The sequence below is a fragment of the Elephas maximus genome, chromosome 1, assembly GCF_024166365.1.
Source record: "Elephas maximus indicus isolate mEleMax1 chromosome 1, mEleMax1 primary haplotype, whole genome shotgun sequence".
Lineage (NCBI taxonomy): Eukaryota > Metazoa > Chordata > Mammalia > Proboscidea > Elephantidae > Elephas > Elephas maximus.
This window is the reverse complement of record NC_064819.1, coordinates 196,057,242-196,074,623: the sequence shown is the minus strand read 5'-3', so window position 1 is coordinate 196,074,623 and position 17,382 is coordinate 196,057,242. Positions and strand designations below refer to the sequence as shown.

Below are 17,382 nucleotides of genomic sequence, written 5' to 3'. Positions count from 1 at the left end.
AATCTGTATTTTTTAAACTTTTCCAATTGATTCTTGTCCAGCCTGTCTTCAGAATATTTTTTAAGTGGAACTCATTAGGGTCGCTTGGGTTTAAGGATGACCATTTGACATAAGAAACAATGTATCCAGAACTAAACTCATTGTTCCTTCCCAATCTTTCCACATCCATGAAAGGCATCATCATTCTCTTAATACCCCAGCATCCCAATCCGAAAATCATTTTGGTTTAATTTTCTCCTTTACTTCCGCCAGTTTCTGGTGAACCATTTCAGTGTTTACAGCTGCCATCCTATTCAGGAGCTCATTACTGGAAACCTGGATCACCGCAGCACCCTGTAAAGCATCTCATTTTTCATAGTTTTTCCTGCTACTCTGCAAGCAGCCCTTAGGAAAACTTTCTTAGAACAATAACGCTGTATCACCTACATTTTAAATCCTACCTTCATAAATTCTCTCCTACCACTGACTTTTTATTTTGTAATCAAATTATCTTGGAAAGGCGATGTCAGATAATACGTTGTTGTTAGTTGCCATCTAGCCCATTCTAACTCATGGCAACCCCACGTACAGCAAAATGAAACATTACCCAGTTCCATGCCACCTTTTGACACTTGGTTTGCTCAAGTCCATTGTTGTGGCCACTGTGTATGTTGAGTGTCTTTCAATCTAGGGGGCTTATCTTTCAGCACTATATTGGACACTATTCTGTTGTAATCCAAGGGGTTTTAGTTCACTAAATTTTGGATGTAGACAGCCAGGCCTTTCTTCCTAGTTTGTCTTAATCTGCAATCTCCACTGAAACCTGTCTACTCTGGACAACCCTGGAGCCCTGGTGGACCAGTGGTTAAGTGATACAACTGCTAACCAAAAGGCTGGTAGTTCAAATCCACCAGCCGCTCTTTGGAAACCCTATGGGACAGTTCTACTCTGTCCTCTAGAGTCACTATGGGTCAGAGTCTACTCGAGGGCAATGGGTTTTTTATTTTATACAGGTGGGTGACTGTACTCATATTCAAAATACTGCTGGCATAGTAACCAGCATCAAAGCAACCAGTAAGCCACCCTAGTATGACAAACCAACAGACAGGTGGTAGATATAGCAATAGTTTGTTCCGTTTTATTACTGAATGGTATTTCATGGCATGAGTGTACCACAGGCTGTTTAACCATTCACCTACTGCAGGGCTTCTGGTCTGTTTCCACTTTGGGGCTATTGTAAATAAAACTACTGTAAACATTTGTATACAAGTTTTGGTGTGACCATTAGTTTTTATTTTTCTGGGATATGCCCAGAAGTGTAATTGCTGAGTCTTATGGTAGTTGCATATTTAGTTTTGTTTAAGAAATTGCCAAACCCTTTTCCAAAGTGGCGCTACCATTTTACTTACCAACCAGCAATGCGTTAGGGATGCAATTTCCCCATATGCTCATCAGCATTTGGTGTTGTTACTAGTTGTTTTTTTTTCTTTTTTTATTCATTTTAATAGGTGTGTTGTAATATCTCATTATGGTTTTAATTTACATTTCACGATGGCTAATGATTTTAATTTAATGTGCCCCTTACCTAGATCATGGTAAATTATGTGATTAAGGGACGTCTTTTTGCATGAACACCTTACGTGACCTTACTGTTGGAAAATCAAGCAATGATCTGAGAAACCGTAGAGGATTTGTTTTCTCAGCTTCTCCTGTGGTTCAACAGATACTTCTCATTCTCAGTGCTTTGCAAGAGAATGAGGAAAAGCAAGGGTGCTTTTCCTTCCCTTGCTAAGCACTGAGAATGAGGAAAAGCAGAGGGAATAGTCAAAGGATTTGTCCCAGCAGAGTGGAAATTTTAAAATGGTTATTAAGAAATAGGCTGAATAGGACATTGGTAGAGTCAAAACAAACGTTTTGTACCAATTTGTTTCTTCTGGTGAATTTTAGTGCTTATTTGAATGGTCATTTGTCATCGTCTGAAACCACAGCTTCCTGAAACTGATCATAGAGAATGTGGGTAGGCTATGTATGGCAGTTTCTGTGCCTCTCCACTTGATCTTCTAAATGTGGCCCAACTACCCTTCTCCAGGATAACTCACCATTGAACTCACTTCTCTCCTTCCTAGCCAGTCTCCCAGAAGACAGCCTGGGATTCCTCTATTCTCTCTCCAAACTAACTTCAAGGCATAAATTCTATGACCTTCTTCCTTGGGACCTGGCTTTTACTTCTTTCAGTAAGAACCAACTCTGAAAAATTAAAAAAACTTTGATATTTTTTTAAAGGGGTCTAAGGATTACTTTTGAATGTAAAATTTGACTTTTTATCCTCTTTGAGATGAAAAAATTAATAATAATCCTAATTTTTTTTTTTTTTTTTCCAGCAGGGTGGGAAATTCTTTCATGTCACACACTGAGACTCCCTTGGTCTACAATCTACTATATAATAATCTTCCATAACTTGATTTTTATATTCACATAAGAAGGTTTTGGGAATTTAAAAAAAAAATCTTTTTTCCCTTTGAATAAAGCCTACCTTTTCAAAATTATCTCCCTAAGTATTCAAAAATTCTTTGAGTGTCAGAGCTAAACAATGACTGAAGCTTCTTTCTCTTCCTGGAGCAGTAATCCTCATGGCTTGTCTTTAATGGTAGAAGGGATGCAGGGGAGGAATCCAGCTACTGATGAGATAAGATTTCCCTAAATTTTCTACTCAGCTTTAGAGCTTTATTACCTTTTCTACTGTAGGGATTACTACAACTCATTGGTAGACAAAGCCAAATGTTGATAGTATGAATTGGCTGCCTTATTTATGACAGAGAACCTTCTTTGGACATCCCTGACAGGTAACATCCAGACTCTCATGGGACTCGGGAGTGCACAACTTTTTGAGGATACCATGTTGCACAACTCCAAGGGATGGCATTTACATCCTTGTGTGTGTTGTGCTTCAAGTAGCTTTAATACAGGCCAATACGCTGTAAGCAGTGCCCTATACATAATCAAATTGTTTGATACGCTTATTCTTTAGAAAAGCAGCTGGTGAGAACCATCTTCAACCATTTTAAGGCTGCTATGTAGAGGAGTTAAATAGCTGTTTTCTCTCTGATCCCAAGCACATGAAATAGTTCTGAAGTGTATATTCTATAGGAACACAGATTGTACTTAATAAAATGAAGACGTTTTATCAGTGAGAAGTGCTCAAAAGTAGAGTGGGTCACCTTAAAAGGAATTCCATCAGTGAAAGATTCCAAATATAGCTTGGAAAACACTTATTAAAGATATTGTATAGGGGACCCAGTCATTGTAATACATTAGTAGTACAAGATGGTATTTCGGCTCCTTACACTAGGAGTCTATGATTTGAGAGATCATTAGAGTTCTAATACTTTGCTTAGAGATATAAATAAAATTTAAACTCATCCTACAACTTCCAGTGGGCTATATAAAATTGTGATTGTTATCAAGTTTAACTAGATGTTTTATGTCTCATTTCGGACAGAGACCCTGGTAAAAATGATGGCTTGAGCGAGTCTGTATTCCTTTGCTAGATTTCCTTTGACTCAGTCTTTGGAAGTAAATTAGCCCAATTTAAGGATTAAAATATTTAAAAATAAATATCATCCAAGAGGCCTTAAAGAAAGCAAGATAAGTCATAGTGCAGGACTGGGCTGGGAATAATTTATACCTGGCATGACACCTTGTCGGTAGATATTCACCTAGAAATTTATGTTGCGGAGGATTATTAGGGCATATATGGATTCAGCTGGAAAAGTTCCACCAATGATTAGTGAAGAGAGAGAAAACTAGGAGAATGTATTCTAGATATTTGCCCTTTCTCTCATGGAGAATGCTTGGCATGCCCTATAGGTAGGACTCAAGGAGTTCATGTCTTAGGGGGTTTCTCTTGCTCATGGCTTTGGGCCTTTACTGTATAGGTCCATCAACTCAGAGCATCCAGGGTCAGTTAGGTTCAAGTACTACCTCATATAACTTGTAAGAATATAACAATTCAGAATACCAATTTATTAATTTGCAGTTAGAGCTATTACTCTCAATTTGATTAAAATTCTTATATCCTTTAGGCAGGACACCCAGACTACTGGTGACATGGAGATAGATGAGCTAATGACACTGATTAAGATTTTGTATATTATGTTATAAAACCAAAACTAAACCCACCACTATCGAGTTGATTCCAACTGATAGTAACCCTATAGAATAGAGTAGAACTGCCCCATAGGGGTTTCCAAGGCTATAATTTTTACAGAAGATGACTACCAGTTCTGTCTCCCATGGAATGGCTGGTGGGTTCAAATTACCAATCTTTTGGTTAGCAGCCAAGCACTTTAACCACTGTACCACCAGGGCTCCTATTAAGTTTTAACTCTCCTTTTCTCCTGTTCACATTTTACTGTAACTCTCTACCCCCTGAGACTGTATATCCTAGTTCCCTGAACTGAATGTGGTCATATGTCTGCACTTAATGTTTTAGGGAAGTACTTCTCAAACTATCTGTGGTGAAGGTCCAATTTATTTTCTTTTTTCTCATTTATCATGGACTGATACTTTAATAAAATACCATATAAATAAATGATCACAAAAATGAAATAAAAAATAAACACATGCAAATTGCAAACAGGTTTTTATTATTTATTTCAATGAATATAAAATAACTTGAAATTTCTATAAAAGTTTCTAAATTTTTTTTCTCAATTTGTAAATTGTAATTCATAAATAGAATAGTTAGTGCTGAACAACAGGGAGATTTTACAGTACAGTGTAGCTTTATTTTTATGTTATTGTGTGAACACATTATAGTGCACTGGATCTCGTGTATATGCAAAGCAATCAGTATACTCATGAAATGGAACATGGAGAGCACTTTATTATTTTAAATGACTATAGAGGTCTGTAGTAGCTTTATTTTACATTTAGGGTATAAAGCATAAGCAAGTATATTAGAGTATATAACGTACTTGAAACCAAGTCCTTCATAAGACAATAAACCAATACTCAACACAACACTGTTCATACAAGAAATTTTGATATTATTCACGATGTCATTTTAAGGTTTTAAATTGGGGTAAAATGTGGGACTATTTGGTCAATGATAGTGTCAAAATGCAGACCAGTGATTTGTTTCACCATCATAAGGAAACATTCTATGGAAGTGTGGAAGGAATGCTAATTTTATACACATGCACACTCAGAATCTCTTTACTCTGATAATTGTTGACAAAAAAAGCCCCAATGGGACCATGGTCTCAGTAGACATCTAGCTCAACTGGCATAGCATAGTTTATAAAGAAAATGTTCTACATCCTACTTTGGTGAGTAGTGTCTGGGGTCTTAAAAGTTTGTGAGCGGCCATCTTAGATACTCCATTGGTCCCACCCCTTCTGGAGCAAGGGAGAATGAAGAAAACCAAAGACATATGGGAAAAACTAGTCCAAAGGACTAATGGGTCACAACTACCACAGCCTCCACCAGGGTAATCCAAGCACAATTAGATGGTGCCTGGCTACAACACCAACTGCTGTGACAAGGATCACAACAGAGGATACTGGACAGAGCTGAAGATAAATGTAGAATAAAATTCTAACTCACAAAAAAAGACCAAACTTACTGGTCTGACAGAGACTGGAGAAACCCCAAGAGTAGGGACCCCGGACAACCTTTTTAAGTCAGTACTGACGTCACTCCTGAGGTTCAATTCACCCTTCAGCCAAAGATTAGACAGGCCCATAAAACAAAGGAAACTAAATGGGCACAACAGCCCAGGGGCAAGGACTAGAAGGTAGAAGGGGACAGGAAAGGTGATAACAGGTAACCCAAGGTCAAGAAGGGACAGTGTTGACATGTGATTCGGTTGGCAATCACTGTCTCAAAACAATATATGTATTAATTGTTTCATGAGAAACTAGTTTGCTCTGTAAACCTTCATCTAAAGCACAATAAAAAAAAAAAAGAGAGCCCCAGTGATGACTTCTATCATCATAACAACTTACTAACCTTCTTAGTAAAGCCTTATTTAATATATTAAGTTAATAAATTGTGCCATTAAACAAACATCAGGTTTTTAGCTGGTATATGAAACCGAACCTTTATACCTCAACCGCTAAAACTGAGTCATTTGAATGCCATGCCCTTTACTCTGAATGGTTGAATTGTTGGTCATTTTCTGGTTTCTGACCCTACTACTATTTTAATTTGCTATGTTGGCTCACAAGCTTCAGTCTCTCCAACCCATAGGGGGTTTCATTCCCCACATGCAGCCTTTTTGGGACTCCCCAACATTCACTACAATCTCTGGCACATCCCTGGCTTTAGGTTTGACTTCCTGGATAATACTTAAACTCTCAATTCGCAAGCAGGACTCCTTATTCTTAGAGGTGTGAGAGACTGTACCTTAGTTCTCCTTAGTTTTGTTATCGTTTTTCTTATTCCGTGATGCCAATATTTTACACTTTTTATACCGATATTGTGGTTGAGGGGGGGCTATGACCTTTAAAGATAATTTCCTGTCAATGTTCACATATACCTCTCTGTGACATATCCAGTACTTAAATGATAGAATCTGTTCCCAGTAAGGCTTCAAGCTTGTTCCATGCCTACTTATTTTTATGTTATGCATACACACACACACATACAGACGCACAAGCACACACATACAAATGCACACATATTCCATTCAAACATCATGTTCATTTATTTTTTGACATATTTTTCATATAGTGGAAATGATTTTGTCTTTGCCTTTACAGGGCATGGAGGTAGTCCCTTTTTGGGCATCTGTTGGAACCATAGCCCCCTTTAAGCTTCTTTCATGTGGTGAACTATCTCAAGATTCATTTGGAAAAATTGAACTCATCTTTATAATAATGATCTCTTAATACCCTATCAGCCACCAACTCTAGGGGCATAATTGCCAATGAAATAATTTCACTTACATGTTTTCTTTGTGGGGGTGCTTCTTCTTGATAATATGTACCATCCCAAAACGAAGAATAATCACACCTATTTACACAGAGCAAAGATGTATCTTCAATAGCAGCCCCAATTGTTTTTATATACACTGTCATATGGCATCAACCATGCTTTGCAAATGTAATTTTCTACCCTCCTCCAACACTGTTTGTGATTATCTCATGACCTCTCCATTGAAGTCAAGCAATATAAAAAATGGTAAACACAATGGTAAAATGGCACACTGAACAAATAGAGATTCATGTTTTAGAATTGCCACCGTTAATGCTACTTGCCTAAGGAATACACAAGGCGGCCAGCAGATCTGACATACACTTGTACATTTGATATTAAATGTAACAAATGATATAATAGGCAGTGCCAAAGTCTTGAGCTGACCATGCTTTAACCTACTGATGTACATGGACCACTGCCATATTTATGGCAATTTATTGCCATTTTACAGTAAAGCTGCTATACTTTAACATTCACTAAGCATCTAAGTGACAAAAACTGTGTTATTAGCTGAGTCACTATGAGTCGGAATTGACTCGTGGGCAACCGGTTATGGGAACCAAAAAAACCAAACCTATTGCCGTTGAGTCGATTCTGACTCATAACAGACCCTATCAGACGAGTAGAACTGCCCCATAGGGTTTCCAAGGAGCAACCGGTGGATTTGAGCTGCCAGTCTTTTGGTAAGCTGCTGAACTCTTAACCACTACGCCACCAGGCTTTCCTATCTATATGAGGGGAGGGGTATATATTTATTATATTTATAACATAGTTAAGATGGTGTATCTTCTGCAAGAACTGATAATAAATTTCAAGATACATAATATCAGTGGTCACAAAATAATGCCCGAACGAGGCTGACTTTGATGAATGCTATAATTGAGAGAAATGCCCAGTGTTATTTGAACACAGGGGAGAAATTTTATTGTGACTTAGGGGATCAAGGAAGGCTTAGAAGAGGAAGATGAATATGAGCATACTCTTTAGGACTGGCTGGATTTTTGACAGGTTGATGAGGAATAAAAGGATGAGTAGCCTGGAGCAGTGAGAACGGGGGTCGCGGTGGGTATGTAGGGTATTGCACCGGCTCTGGGCCCCTGAAGTCACTGAGCAGTTTCCATTAACCTGTTACAGCCGGACGTCCTTCCTCAAGCATGGTAATGTGTTAGTTAAAATGTTAACGAGCTTGACTTGTATTTTTAAGCCGATATTATAGTAAAGTTATCTAAAAGTGGGTGCCAGATGTTTGGACAGGGCGCAATTTCCGTGTTTGCCATAGGCGCCATTTCCTGTAGATACTCTGCCGGCTGCACCGGTTAATAGAAACTGCTCAGTAGCTCAGGAGCCCAGGGCCAGTGCAATACCTGCCATACCTGCTGTACTCTACTTACACCTTTGCTGGACGGTCCTCTTCCCTGACTGCTACACTTTTTAACTTTGTAGGAAAGATGGAAGAAAATCTATTGAACCAATTATTTTGGCTGTTCTGATGTGATCACAGCATTGCTTATGTGGATTGTCAAACAAGGGATGAGCTCATAAAAGCGTATTAATATGTCGTTTTTACTGAGCAAAGTAGCATTACAGAAAAGGTGATTTCAAAGGCACATGGCGCTTTCATTACAGCCTTCAGGGGTGATGTTTGATCACTGAAAATAGGCTGCTTTGTTCCAGCTTTCTCTGATGTTTGGCATTATCCTGAATACATGTGCTCTGACTTGGAAAGAATCAGTCTGTAAAGATTTAATAGATTTGAGATTTGCATATTCAAAATACATGTCTTGTGGTTAAAATGAAATGAAAACCATTTTAATATGTATGCCTACACATACACGAATGCATATTTCAGACACACATCTCAGCAAGTTTTTAAAAAGCAATTATACACGTTATATGTGCTTATTCTGGGGATAGGAAAGTAAGCTATTTTTAAAATTCACCATTTTCTCTTATTACTGAGAAAAGTATGTATTTTAAAAGACATTATATGGGTGGTAACAAAATATAAGAAGCCTTCCAGTTTCAGAGGCTTGAGCTTTGCTGTGTATTCTTGTCGCCTATCATAGACTCAGCTTTCTAGAGCTGGATACTCTTGAACACCCTTATTAAATGTGAGTCAACAGCTTTCCTGGTTTAGAGAAAACTTTAAGTTACAAAATATTAAAGTGCCAATACCAGTACCAGTGGCCGTGTAGCTGCCTCTGTCTCATGGTGACCCCACGAGTATCAGAATCGAACCGTGCTCAATAGGGTTTTCCGTGTTCCATTTTTCAGAAGTAGATCACCAAGCCTTACTTCCAAGGTGCTGCTGGGTGGACTCAAACCTCCAACCTTTTGGTTAGTAGCTAGTTAGTGCAATAACTGTTTGCAGCACCTAGGGCCTCCAAGGAAACCCTGATGGCATAACAGTTAGGAGTTATGGCTGCTAACCAAAAGGTTGCCAGTTTGAATCCCCCTGGAGCTCCTTGGAAACCCTATGGAGGAGTCCTATAGGGTCGTTATAAGCCGAAATGAACTCCGCTGCAGTGGATTTGGTTTTATTTTTAGGGTTTAGGGGCTCCAAATACTAAAGAGAAATGTTAAATATTTGCATGAGACTTTTTTTTTTTTTTTAAGGAGAGAGATGCTTGGAAAGAAAAAAGATTTCATGTGGTGACTAAACACACAGAATTTTCTCTTCATAGAATTTTCTGGCTTCTATTCTCTGTAAATTATGTGTAATCTCACCTATATTTTTTTCATTTTGACTTCCAATTGAACCTTTGAAAGAAAGATGGCATTACAAAGCAGTCAGTTTGATTTACATTACCTGCTCAGTTAGGGACTCATTGCGTTCATTAAACTGGTGTTTGTTCCTGGACCCTGATATGGAAATGTAGTTTCTCTTTCTGTGAGGTTGTTTGAGACTTTGAGTAGCTTTTTTGTTTTGGTGATTTCATAAAGACTGGACCCTCTCTACTTCCCTAGTTTCATTTCTTACCACTTTACCTTCTCACCTTACAGTTTAGACATAAATACTTGAAGTTTCTAGAATATATCAGCCTATTCTACATCTTACTATCGCTCTGCCTATGCTTGCATCTTAGCTCAGCTTCTCCTCCAGGAAGCCTTCTCTAATCTCTTACCCATTTAATTGCTCCCATGTTGTGTTGTTGTCATTGTGTGCCCTCAATTCAGTTCCAACCCATAGCTACCCTGTAGGACAGAGTAGTACTGCCCCATAGGGTTCCTAGACTGTAATCTTTATGGGAGCCAATCGTCAGGTCTTTCTCCCGAGGAATGGCTGATGGCTTAGAACAATCAACCTTTCAGTTAGCAGCCCAGCACTTAACCATTGTGCCACTGGGTCTCTTCTTTGATTTCCATATCATAGTTTCCTCAAAATCTCTTGCAGTCATTTGCTTACTTGTTTGTTCCCTTCAAAGCAGTGCTTCTGGGGGGAAGAGATTATGCATTTGATGTCTATTATCTACCGTCAATCACAATGCCTGACACGTAGTGGGGGTGTTTTTAGAGGGTGCTGAATGAATGCCCAAGCAAGTTTGATGTGTTGTGGTTATGCAAAAATATAACACTATATTTTTCTCTCAAGAAGCTTAGAATCTAATTGGGAGTGATAAAACTAAACTCATAAAAAATTAAGTATAGGTTGAGATAATACTAAAAATGTAAAATGCTAGTATGTGATTAATGGCCAATTCGTTATAATAGAAAATAACCATTCTGAGTTCATAAGAGGAAATGTCACTGTGAATTTATTATTATTATTTTAATACTTCAATTTGTTCCACAAAGGATTTGAGATTGCTGACACTGTGTCTTGAAGTTAATGAAAGTTTGAGCTTAAGGGAATAGTATGAGAAAGTGGAATCCCTGGGCGGTGCAAACAGTTAAGTGCTCAACTACTGGCCAAAATGTTGGTGGTTGGAAACCACCCAGAGGGACCTGGTTAGACAGGCCTGGCCATCTGCTTCCAAAAGGTCATAGCTTTGAAAACCCTATGGAGCAGTTCTACTCTTCACACATGGGGTCACCATGAGTCGGAATCAACGGTATACAACAACAACGAGAAAAGGAGGAGGTTGTGGAAGTGTATCCTCCAAGTTTTAGGAACAGACAAACTGTTAACCAGTTGCCATGGAGTCAGTTCTAACTCGTGGTGACCTCTTGTGTGTCAGAGTAGACCTGTTCTCCACAGGGTTTTCAATGTCTAATTTGTAGGGTCATTATGAGTTGGAATTGACTCGATGGCAATGGGCTAATTTTTCAGAAGTAGATTTCCAGGCCTTTCTTCCAAGGTACCTCTGGGCAGACTCAAAATGTTGGTCTTTCATGTAGTGACCAACTGCATTAACCATTTGCATCACCCAGGAACTCCATCCAGATACACTCTCATGTCTGCAAAAGTGACCTTCATTAAGTAATAGATAATATGGTTGGTGTCTTGGATTTTTCAGTTTCAGTCTCTGCCCAGGATGCTGACCTCTGTGGGGGCATTAGTGCCTTCCTTGTCCTCTGGATTTGGCCAATGGGGTGCCCCAGCAGAAGGCCAAATGTAGGGAGAAGAGTGAGTTCAGGACATTTCATTTATGTTTTGGGTTGCCTAGAAGTGGTTGTGTTCCTAGAATGAAGGCTACAGCTCCTCTGAAGTCACTCCATTGTACACAACTCTGTCTTTCTGGTTCTAGTAATTGCTGTTTGGACTTAAGGGTGATCATAGCTCCTGTTACTAGCCTAGAGTTTTTTTTTTTTTACTCTCCCTAATGACTTTTCTAGAGCCTATGCCTATGTAATTTGACCCTTTATTAAAATCTCAAATTAGTTGAGGAGTGTGCCACCTATTATCTGCTGAGACTCTGATACAATTGCGGAAAGTTGTTTAGAGTTGGATTGGATATCAGGCTTAATAGCTTTTATGATAACTATTCATGCCTTAAAAATGCTTTGGGTAGCTGCTGTATGTCAAGCATGAGTCTATAAGGCAGGAGTTCAATAGAAAACAATTCAGAAAACAAACAACCTAAAATTTTGTGCTCATATACTTCATATTTTAATGAGGTTAAAAGGATATATATTTACATCAACCTTTAGTTTCCTGTTCAATTGTAAAGTGATAAAATCCCAGAGATGTGGTTGTTGGGTTGTCCCCATTTTTTATAAGGGTAGATTATCCAGAACTTTTGCCTATCCTCTTTTCCATCGTTCGTCTTATGATTTCACTGTCCACTACCCCTCCATCAGGAGATATAAAAGGAAGATAAAAGGATGAGAAGTTTAACTTTAGCATCTCTGATATGAGGTTTGTTGGGAAGAAAACTGAAATGCTGAACTGAAATGAAGCTTTTTCAATTTGTCTGGGCTGGTCTGCCCCCTATTGCCATAAAGACATTAGGAGTTGTTTTCAGCTTGTCAAACACCCAGAGTTAAATATGGACTAGAAGTCTTATATTCATGATGATGAAGAGAACCAGGTCAGCTAAATAGATATGATGCTCTTATTACAAATCTCTGGTGTGCAGACCCTCTGTCTTTGTATCTTGCATCCTATTACAACCTTGTTTACAGTACTTACTTAGCTCATCATTGACTCATGTGAGCTTAATTCTGCGACCCATCAAAAATAGAAAATAAATCCCAGCAGGGGAAGACACGTTTCTAGTTTGACCTTGGAAAGATGAGCTAAAGGTGCTGCGGAAACCATAAATTCAATTTGCAATAATAAGAAAATAAGATTGTTTATACTTTGCTCAGTGGATACAGTGAAAATCTAATGTTTTCTGGTACATGCTGTACATTTTGTCACGCTTGATTAAATTCCTGTTTAGTAGGTAGCCGAGAGGAACTGAGTAAAAATAGTTCATATTAGGCTTTGCATCCTACCTTGTTCTTCACTGCTTAAATCTTTTTTTTTTTTTAACTGGTCTTGCTCTTCTTTTTTTCAGGCTCAATTTATGAAATGTTTGGAAATGAATGCTGTTTGTCAACAGGAGAAGTAATTAAAATTATTGGCCTCAAAATTAAGAAGATCATAGCTGAAATTTGTGAAGACGTTGAAGGTTGTCAGTCTTCACAACCATTTGAGCTGCCTATGAATTTTCCAGGTACAGTATACTGCAACCATTTCTCATTTGTAAAACTATATCGTTAAGAGTTATATACATCTATGAAGTCCTTGGGTGGTGTCAATGCTTAAGCACTTGGCTACTAACTGAAAGGCTGGAGGTTTGAATCCACCTGGAGGCATCTTGGAAGAAAGGCTTGGTGATCTACTTCCAAGAGACCACAGCCATTGAAAATCCTATAGAGCTAAGCTCTACTCTGACACACATGGGGACGCCATGAGTTGGAATCAACTCAACAGAAACCGTTTGGTTGGTTTATATCTAGAAACTGAAAATAATAATAATAAAAAAAAAAAAAAGCCTTTTTTTTTTTTTTTTTACTCTAGGATAAGATCATTTTCTGCTTTATTATTCCTTGTTCACTTGGATAGTGGGGGAGAAAAATGACGGTTCTTATAATTTAATTATCTTAAGAAGCCCTGATGGCTCAGTGGTTAAATGTTCAGCTGATAACTGGAAGGTCGGTGGTTCAAACCCACCAGCCACTCTGTGGGAGAAAAGACCTAACAATGTGCTCCCATGAAAATTGCAGCCTAGGAAACCCTACGGGGCAGTTCTACTCTGTCCTGTAGGTTCACTGTGAGTAGGAATCAACTCGATAGCATCTAACAACAACAACAAAGGACTAATAGAGGCAAATATTTTGTCTTCTTTTCAATAAATATCATTTATTTAAGGCAATCTTTTTCAGTTAAAAAATATTTAGTAAATGCCATCTACATGCACAAGTAATTGTGCTAGATGGTGAGAATCAAGAAATCAAGCATGTATTTTCTTAAGATTTATAAAATTAGTTGATATCTCTTAAATATAACCACCCTCTTTACTCCTATCGCCACTGTGCTAGCTCTCTGTATCACTGCTAAACTGTTCTGTCTGATCTTCATGACAACTCTAGCTGCTCTTCTTTGTCTCGATAACTCTACTCATCTCCCAAAATTAAGTCAAAGATCATGCCTTCTGGGAAATACTCTCTGAGCCTCTAACCCATGTAGGTATCTTTTATGTTCCCATAGTATCTTGGGCACCAAAGCATGTATTTCACTGGATAGTTAATGATGATTTTCTTGTTTGTCTTATTCTTTCAACCAGAAATCAGCAAACTTTTTCTATAAAGGGCTGTTTTTTTTTTTTTTTTTTCCCTATAAACTAGCAAAGATTTTGGGCTTTGCAGCCAAATGGTCTCTGTCACAGCTACCTCACTCAGCTATTGTAGAGTGAATGCAACTGTAGACAATACATAAACCAGTGAGCATAGCTGCAGCTCAATAAAACTTTATTAAAAAAAAAAAAAAACAGATGGTAGTAGAATTTAGCCTGTGGACCATAGCTTACAGACACCTACTTTAGACTAAAACTCCTTGACAGATAAAATATGATACATTTGTCTTTGTATTGTCAATACCATTTTCTGGTATATAGAATGTGCACTATAAATGATTATTGAATGCATGATTGATTAGTGGAAGAGATATATTAGTAAACATTTGCAACATAATGTGAGTCATGGTATGGTTGAAATATACTAGGGTTCTATGGGAAGCTTGAAAAAAAAATCTACCTTCAGTCAGTCATGTTTTAGAACATAGATTCTGGAATCATAGTTGAGTCCCATCTCTTTTACATCTTAGTTGTGTATCCTTTTTTTTTTTTGCTTTAGGTGAAAGTTTACAGCTCAAGTTAATTTCTCATTCAAAAAATTATACACAAATTGTGACATTGGTTGCAATCCCCACAATGTGACACCACACTCCCCCTTTCCACCTCTGGTTCCCTGTGTCCATTCATCCAGTTCCTCTCCCTTCCTGTCTTTTCGCCTTGCTTTTGGTCTTGTATATCTGATTAAACCAAGAAACACGTTCCTCACGTGTATTATTGTTTTTTTTATAGGCCTGTCTAACCTTTGTCTGAAAAGTGGGTGTTGAGAATGGCTTCAGTTTTGAGTCAGCACAGTGTCTGGGGGCCATAGTCTGAGGGGTTCATCCAGTCTCTGTCTGACCAGTAAGCCTAGCCTTTTTTTTATGAATTTGATTTTTGTTCTACATTTTTCTCCTATTCTGTCTGAGTCTTTCTGTTGTGATCCCTGTCAGAGCAGTCGGTGGTGGTGGCTGGGCACCGTCTAGTTCTTCTGGGCTCAGGCCAGTGGAAGCTGTGGTTCTTGTGGTCCATTAGTACTTTGGGCTAATATTTTTCTTGTTTCTTTGGTATTCTTCATTCTCCTTTACTCCAGACTGGATGGAACCAACAGATATATTTCAGATGGCTGTTCTTAAGCTTTTAAGACCCCAGATACTATTCACCAAAGTGGGATGTAGAACATCTTCTTTATGAATTATGTTATGCCAATTGACCTAGATACCCTCTAAGACTGTGGTCCCCAGTTACCAGCCCCAATAACTCGGTTCCTCAAGGTGTTTGTGTGTTGCTTTTGTCAAGTTGTGCTGACTTTTCCTGTATTGCGTGTTGTCCTTCCTTTCACCAATGTTGACACTTGTCTGCCATCTAATTAGTGCTTTCCCCTCCCCATCCATCAAAGAATGTTTTGTGTGTGTGTGTTTGTGTGTAAATATTTTCTTGAGTTCTTATAACGGTGACCTCATACAATATTTGTCCTTTTGTGACTGATTTATTTCACTCAGCATAATGCCCTCCAGATTCATCCATGTTGTGAAATGTTTTGTGGATTCACCATTGTTCTGTATGGTTGTGTAGTATTCCATTTTGTGTATGTACCATAATTTGTTTATTCATTCATCTGTCGATGGGCATTTAGGCTGTTTCCATCTTTCTGTTTTTGTGAATAGTTCTGTAATGAACATGGGTGTGCATATGTCTATTTGTGTGGTGGCTTTTAAATCTCTAGGGTATATTCCTAGGAAAGGGATTGCTGGATCATATGGTATTTCTATTTCTAGCTTTTTAAGGAAGTGCTGTATCATTTTCCAAAGAGTTTGTACCATTTTACATTCTCACCAGCAGTACATAAGAGTTCCAATCTCCCCGCAACCTCTCCAACATCTGTTATTTTGCAGTGGTGCCAGTAGATCAAACCAAGAAACACACAGACAAAGCAAGAGAAGAATTCAGGAAAACAGCATAAGAACAAAACGGCAGAATAAACAGGCTACTAGAAACCATACAAAAACATCGACTAGAAATCCAAAAGCTTAATAATAAATTTCAGAATTAGACAACTCAATAGAAGGTCATAGGAGCAGAATTGAGACAATGGAAGCCAGAATTAAGTGAGATTGAAGATAAATCCTCAATACTAAGCCAACTCTTAGTTATATAACCTCTACTTATTTAGTCTACTGTCATGTAAAATGGGAATAGTAATATCTACCTCGTGGAGTTGTGGGAGGACTAAATATTGACATATATTTACAGTGCTTATAATGTTACTTGGTATATAGTAAGTGCTATACTAATGTCAGCTATTATTACCATTTTTAAGATTATCATCAGGAAGCCAGGAAAAGATTTTCAGAGAATTTTATACTTTAATGAAGACTTGGAGAAGGAAAAGAAGTTAGCTATATTAAGGGCAGGAATCTTCCAAGTGCTACAGTATCTTACCCCCGTCAGTTGGAACACTACCTATTGCTCAGTTGTATCCATTCCTCCTTCACCTCCTTTACAACCATGGGTCTCAAATTTGGCTGCACATTGGGATCACTTAGGGAGCCTTACAAAATCCTGATTTTGGGTTACTTGCCCAAAATATTCTGATTTATTTGGTGTGCGTCAATTCTGGTTTTCAGGGTTTCTTAAAGCTTCAAGGAGATTCTGATAAAACTCATGGCTCAGAATCACTGCTTTATAAGAAATCTTTTCTAAGTACTCTGAATGTAACAATTCCCTTTTTGAATCACTATAGTTTTTCACACCTTTTTCATTGTGTTTATCACATTTTGCATGTAATTGAAATTATTTTTGTGATTGTCTTACTGGCCCCATCTGCCAACAGATCACAAGGTTGCTGAAGGCAGAACCTGAATCTCATTCATTTCTATAATCCTCACAGTGTTTAGGAGAAAATGCACACAATAAATATTTAGTAAGTTAAAATGACTTGAATCTTCTGGTAGAAGTAATGGTTTTTATTAGAGTAGCATTATGAATTGAATTATGTCCCCCCAAAATATGTGTTATAAATCCTAACCTCTATGCCTGTGATTATAATCCCATTTGGGAATGCGGTTTGTTATGTCAGTGAGGCAGGATTAGTTTTGGGTGTATCTCGAGTCAATCTACTTTGAGATATAAAAGAGATTAAACAAGCTAGCAGAGCAGAGAT

The 17,382-nt window shown here is 38.0% G+C and overlaps 1 protein-coding gene across 1 annotated transcript in view; it reads left to right on the top strand.

The window, feature by feature from the left end:
* The window catches only part of THEMIS (thymocyte selection associated), a 211,365-nt gene that overhangs the window by 30,422 nt on the left and 163,561 nt on the right, over nucleotides 1-17,382 (top strand). Inside the window, exon 2 of the mRNA XM_049902361.1 lies at nucleotides 12,903-13,061. Coding sequence (XP_049758318.1) covers nucleotides 12,903-13,061 — 159 coding nt within the window. The remainder of the gene's footprint in view (nucleotides 1-12,902; nucleotides 13,062-17,382) is intronic.